Source organism: Condylura cristata, unplaced genomic scaffold (genome assembly GCF_000260355.1).
Source record: "Condylura cristata isolate star-nosed mole 26May11 unplaced genomic scaffold, ConCri1.0 scaffold00018, whole genome shotgun sequence".
NCBI lineage: Eukaryota > Metazoa > Chordata > Mammalia > Eulipotyphla > Talpidae > Condylura > Condylura cristata.
This window is the reverse complement of record NW_004567119.1, coordinates 12,367,739-12,374,541: the sequence shown is the minus strand read 5'-3', so window position 1 is coordinate 12,374,541 and position 6,803 is coordinate 12,367,739. Positions and strand designations below refer to the sequence as shown.

At 48.4% G+C, this 6,803-nt stretch overlaps 1 protein-coding gene across 1 annotated transcript in view; it reads right to left on the bottom strand.

Annotated features, from left to right (window-relative positions):
• Nucleotides 1-6,803, bottom strand: part of KIAA0922 (KIAA0922 ortholog) — a 125,351-nt gene that overhangs the window by 37,708 nt on the left and 80,840 nt on the right. The window contains exons 7-8 of the mRNA XM_004685206.2: nucleotides 1,922-1,999; nucleotides 1,566-1,719 (exon numbers count right to left, since the gene is read on the bottom strand). Of these exons, the coding sequence (XP_004685263.1) occupies nucleotides 1,566-1,719; nucleotides 1,922-1,999 (232 nt within the window). The remainder of the gene's footprint in view (nucleotides 1-1,565; nucleotides 1,720-1,921; nucleotides 2,000-6,803) is intronic.

Here is a 6,803-nt window from a genome sequence, read left to right as displayed (position 1 = left end):
CGTGGCAGACCTCTCCTGACCCGCCCGCTGCTCCCCTCAGCAGTGTACTTCCTCGATCTGCCTGTTCTGTTCCCCACTCTGTCTCTGGTGAAACCTCTCGCCCTCTGCATCTCTGGCCTTTACCCCAGTTCTGTACGAATAAATAAATAAATCTTAAAAAAAAACAAACAAAGAGCCAGACCTATCTTCACACTTTAACACAGTAGTTAAGTATCACCGCACACATTTTCAATTCAAAACAATTGTAACTTCTCTCTCAGCACTGCAGTGGATAGCCTGGATTTATACTTTATTAGGTCTTCTTTTAAATCACACGAGTAAGGGTCACCCTACTACCATGCTGGGGGAAACCAGCCCACTGGACAAATAAAGCCGCCTCTCTGCAGACAGCCAGCTGCCTTTCCATAGTCACTGACTGAACCACACGCAGGAAAAATAAAACCCTGCAACTTCAAACACGGTGTTGCTTTTAGCCCTCACCCACAGAAATGCTTCTCAGGGGCGGGGCTCTTCGCTACATTGATATCCACCTTAGAACAATCAGAAGCTGGCTGGGACAGAATGGCCTGTCACGACTAGACCAATTCCCAGGACCAGAAAGGAAAGGACTTGTGATTGCTAACTAAGAATGTATTTGGGGGGCCCTCCCTGGTGGCGAAACGGGTTAAAGCGCAGCACTACGAAACTCTCCACAGCCCCTGCAGCACCAGTTTGATTCCCAGGCCCCGGAGGTGACCCACATGGTGCAGCAGATTTCTCCTGTCTTCCCCGCTATGCCCCTCAGCAGTGTACTTCAGTCAATCTGCCTGTTCTTCTCCACACTCTGTCTCTACTGGTGAATCCTCTCATCCCCTGCACCTCTGGCCTACACCCCAGTAAGTCTTGTATGCATAAATAAATAAATCTTAAAAAAAGACTGTATTTTGGTACCATTATTTCTCTGAATAAGTATGTGCGTAAACACACACACAGACACGAACAGACCAGAACATGAGAGAAGGCCCCACCTGACAAATGTCATGGAGCAAGCCTGTATTTCCTACAAAGGTTTTTAGGCACTGAAACTGATGCATTGGCTTATTCTTGGACAGTAGGGGACACATTTTCAAAGACAAAGTGCCTTGAAATGAACTAAAACTCACAGTATCCTGGCTTGTCAGGTAACCAACCAGAATGACCAGCATCTAAACTAGTATTAAAAATGCAAAACAGCCTGATTTAGTCAACTGAGCATCTGCAAATCAGTAAAATGGGAACAAAAGGAACAGGCCTTGAGAGGCCTCGTGGATATCTCATTAGGCTGCATGATCTTTCCATTTGTTGACTATCTCCAGAATGCCAGGAAAAGATTTCCAAGGGAACTCAGAATAGTCTGCAGAGGCCACTTAACTGCCTTCAAAACAACACCGCCTTCGTGGCAGGGGCAGGCGGGAAGCCATTACTGTCTGGACCTTGCAAGGCCAGCCTCCTCGACTCGGCCTGCAGGGCACACCCGACCTTCGGGTAAAGGCGAGAGCCGGGTCACCGAAAGAAAGGAAAATGACAAAACTGTAGAGTCCACCTACCTGAGGTCTCAGATTTCTCTGTAGCTACGTAAACAATAGAGAGATGATCTAACAAATCTTGTGTGTTTTCTTCAAACTCTTTTGAGGAGTTTTCCATTGTTACAATTATGCTCATTTGTAATTGCAAAACATCATCAGATTCCAGATAACAACTCTGAGATTGGAAAGACAGGGGAAAAGGACACACTCAAAAAATCATCTCAACTCTGAGTCTGGATTTTACAGAGAGGAAAAGTATTTGAGGTAAGGGTATGTGTATATCTGAGAACAGAATACATGGTTTTATATTTTATTTCTACGCAGAGACAAAGGCGCAGGAAGAAGGCAGAGAGGAGACGCCACATTTCTCACTTTACCTTTAATTGCTGGCACACTTTATTGTGTAAACTGCATTCCAGTTGCACCTGCAAGAGGCTAGTATTAGTGGTTTCCACCTAAAAGAAGAAAAGGGGGAAAGAATTTAAAAAGGAAGGGAAGCCTCAATCTAATATTAACAACAAACAATCTATTACTTAAACTTATCAGAAATGACCTCGAGCCATTCATTTTATTCATTCAACAAATAATAAATAACTTCAGTTTTTTTGCTAGGTATTATTCTATTTACTGGAAACAGAATGGAGAGTGAAACGAAAAAATCTGTCTGTAGCTGAGCTTACATTCTAGTGGAAACCATCCGCTCTCCCCTGGGCAACATGAAAGTCCTATATGGCAAGAAGCAGATACAGATGTTCTAAATATACAGTGACACCGGCTTTGGCATTTCTTTTTCTTTCTTTTTTTTATAGTTTATTTTTACATCATTTTGTACCTTTTTTTTTTTTTTTCATCTCAATTGTAATCCCCGTGGGTTCCCCATCACCGAGTCACTCATGTTTCATCGCCGTAGTTCTGTGCACTTCCCTCCCTGCCCCCAGGGTTTGGCATTTCTTACACTTTACAAACATGCAGTAAACGTAAGACTCTACTTTTGAAATAGGTTCACCCCATAACCGCCAGTGCAGTTGTGTTTCTGAGTGTCTTCCATCAACAGAACGGCTCCAAAGCCATGACAAAACCAGACAGGGACATGCACAGTGCAACTGGCTGTTTTTTTAGTGCATGGAGAACTACAGAGGACAGGGACAAAAGTCTATGAGAAGACTCAGACTTCTGTCAGAATTTGCAAGGTCAAAATCACCTGGGGTGATACTGGCCACCCTGAAAGACTAGGGGAGGCAAAGTCCACCCAAGGTCATGGCCACCTGGCTCCAGGTGCAAGGACCCAGGGAAATGCTGGGACCCAGGCCAGGTGATCTGCATTTTGGTTCAGGCTCCCGTGGGCATCCTGATTCTAAAAGGCTGCATGTGGCCGCAAGGGGCGTGGCCGGGAGGGCCGTGGCGGGGAGGACCGTGGCCCTGAGACACACCCACACCGTAGCTGACTTGGCTGCTGATATTCACTACAGGGAGGCTTAGCACTGAGCAATCCCAGTTATGTTTACTACGTTAGATTTACCATAGCTACCCAAGTATATTCAACAAAAACTCATTTTTAACTATTTTGGTTGCCATTCAGAGGGGAAGCAAAGAATAAACCACACTTTCGAATGCCGTAAAAGCATGTAAGGCGTTTAACCCAGCTTGGAAACGGGCCCAGACACCGAGGCTCTCCTAACAGGTGGCTGCCTGGACCTGCCAGGCTCAAACAGAATCATCTGATCTGCAAATCATCTGAACGAAGCTCCCACGGAGCACCCAGAGTTTAGATGCCTCTTTCTGTGGGCGAGGCCAGCATCAGAGAGAATAAACAAGAAGAGCCACTGCTCCCCGGCATTGCTTTAATGAAAATCACCAAAGCTCTCCCGCGGCCAAAGGCAGGCAAACCTTCATTTTGCCTGATCCCTCTGCCCATGAGCATTCCGGGCCCCGGTCCTTGAGGGGACCCTAGACCCTGCCTTCTGGTCCCTTCACTTTTCCTGAGGAGTTCTCCAGACAGGCTGCAGAGACCCGCCTTTATTTCTCCAGCTCAGACCTCTCTGCACTCTGTCCAGCCAACGAGCGGTGCACCCTGAATCCTCCGGCAGCCCGGGAACCAGACACGCCTGCACCCTGACCAGGCACCGTGACCCTACTGCTGTGTGAGCCAGACACCAGAAAGCCAGCGTGACCTCACCTCCCAGCCAGCCCACTATGGGGCTGCAGACTGTGTTCCTCCGACAGCACTTGGGTCCCTTCGCTCTGTGCTCAGCTCCCAATACCCGAGGGAGCGGGTCAGCAGACTCGGACATGGGCCCGGTCCAGCCGCTGCCTGCTTTACTGGGACGCGGCCTTGCTCGCTGTTTCGGTGATGTCATGGCTCTCGTGCTACCTCAGCAACGACGAGAAGCCATGACAGGGCCCACGTGGCCTGCCAAGTGGACAGCGCGACCCTTTGGCTGGCCTGACAGAAAGGCTGAAGGACCCTGGCTTCAGCGGCGTGAGAGGGGCGGGCTCAGTGACCTTCCTGGTAACCGGTGCCCTGCCCTGCACTGTCCACACTGCATCAAGAGTGAGTTCACAAGACAAACCAGGTCTCTGGCGTCTGCTCCCAGCCTCTAAAGCCCTCTGGCCGGCGAAGTCCTCGCCTCCGCTGGTGCCTGGTCCCACCTCCTGGCTACAAACGCAGGTCCCGGCCTGGTCCCTCCTCCTGGTGCACCCCAGTCTCGCTGGTCTGAGCTGAACCAGCAGCTCCTTGGTCTTCAATCTGTCCACATCTTCACCTGGCTAAAGCCCGGCATCCTCCAAGTGCTTTTAAATGTCACTGTCTCGCGCTCCTCCCTGCCGCCAGAGCTGGATCCCGCCGTCACCACGCACTGGTCTGTGGCGCGCCCCTCGCGAGCTCCCCATCATGCATCACAACGCGTTCACCTGCTGCCCGCTACAGGTTTTATAGGAGTCCGACGCCTTTACCTCCAGGTGGACCATGTAACTGGCCCTCAGTTTACAGCTGGTGATGGATAAAAGTGGGCACACAGCCACCAACGCTGGTAAGCCTGGCAGGGTGAGAAGCTAAAACCGGTATCAAACGGTGGCGACAAGAAAGAGGATTCTGGCCCTCCCTGGTGGCGCAGCGGGTTAAAGCACAGCACTCAGAAGCTTAAGCCACTTCCGCATGAGTTCGATCCTGCCTGCCCCAGAGGAGATCCACATGGCGAGGCAGATTTCTCCTGACCCGCCTGCTGCTCCCCTCAGCAGTGTGCTTCGTCGATCTGCCTGTTCTGCTCCCCACTCTGCCTCTGGTGAAGCCTCTCACCCTCCGCATCTCTGGCCTGTACCCCAGTTCTGTATGCAGAAATAAATAAATCTTTAAAAAAAAAGATAGAGGATTCTATTAAAACTTGACATGCGGTGTGGGCTTCATTCTGAAACTTGGCCCCAACACTTAAAAGAAAAAGCCATAAGCACACCTTCAACATGTACATTTAGAAATGAATTTTAAAAACCTGAATAGGACTAATATGACTTGGCAACTGTCTTCCCTAAAATAGATCTTTAAATGTGGAGCTCATGTTTCATTCAAAATTATGATTTTAAATATCAAAATATCCTATTTGCCCAGTAATTGGGTGTGTGATAAAGTCTATTTCTTGTCATTCTTGGTAAATTTCTGGATGGATGAAATTTATAATTCACGGTGTAAGGTTTTTCTCTTAGCTGGAAACATATAACCACATTGTTTCATCTGCTGAGGGATATATTTCAGGACCCCACAAGGGGGAGTCCCAGCACCTCCAAACTGCCCTTGAAGCACATGAATTAGTCTCGAAGAGAAATTTAAATGCTGGTGTATTTTCAAGTATGAAACTCTTGAATCTTAACTTTAAAAAGGAAACCATAATAGAAAAACGAGCTGGTTGAGGCTCAAGTACCCCTGAGTGAACCCCAAGTGCAGGCCTGGCAATGAGATACCCCCTTATCCAGGAGAAGGTTGGGCAGATTACAAAAGAAAAAAACCTACTTTCCACCTTTAAATCTCCCACATATGAACAGTTAATTCATAAAGTTTGCAGATGAAAAGTAAATATAAACAATTTTAATTTGTTAGCAGTTTTCACATGAAGCACATGTTAAAAATGTGGCCCTCCCTGGTGGTGCAGCAGGTTAAAGCACAGCACCAAGAAGCTAAAGTCACTTCTGCATGAGTTCGATCCCTGCCCTGGAGGTGAACAACATGACACCGCAGAGCTCTCCTGACCCGCCCGCTGCTCCCCTCAGCAGTGTACTTCTCAGTCTGCCTGTCCTGCTCCCCACTCTGTCTCTGCCTCTCATCGCCCCAGCACCTCTGGCCTGTACCCCAGTTCTGTATGCATAAATAAGTAAATCTTTAAAAAAAAATTTAATACATAATGTAAAGTGGGGGTGGGGATGTGGTTTGGATGGGATTAAGTGACATCAAATATGCTCAGGTCAAGTAGAAAAACAGAAGGAAAAAAGAAAGGTCTCTTCAACATGGAGTGTTTTTTCAAATAAATAGAAATAGTCCAAGACTAACCCTCCTGAGCGCTTAATAGCCTACACATGCTCCCACGTGGAAACAGAGTTTAGGAAAGACAGTGCAACTGCCAGCAACAGCAGCACGAAGACACCTGTTTAACCAGCATGACGCTCGGAGTTTCATGTGAAGGGGACTGACGGCCAGTGGGAAATCGCCTTCCTCTCCTCGCAAAGACTCCGTCCTGTGTGTAAAGGGTAGAGGCGAGAATGTGCTTTTGTGGGACTGTGTACAAAAAAACAGAAAAGACCAGGATGGACCTCCAGTTCTCCGTCACGTTAGCAGGAGTAAACCACGTTAGATGACTCGCGTTAGCAGGAGTAAACCACATCCGAGCAGAACGGGTCTCCAGGAACGCAGGGCTCACTGACCCAAACCGAATGGACGCGCGCCTTGAAATGATGCCCCAGTAGTGACCACAGGGAGCACCTTTTAAGGAAAATCTCTTGTGAATATAGAAGAACTGCCTGAATCCTCACCTTAGATTGCACTTTTCTCCCGTCTCTGCCCTTCACAGAGCCGAACGCCAGTGCTAAGTCCCGCCAGTCAAGCTCTTACACCGGCACATGCCAGCATGCCAGAGCCCATGTGCTCAGCCCCCCACTGCTCTGCAATTTGCTACACAAATCTTGATGTATGAAAGGAGCATTTTCTGGGGACCCTGCCATACAACACCCCCTCTCTAGCCACGCTCCGACTTCCGTGCTTTCTGAGTTACAGACTCC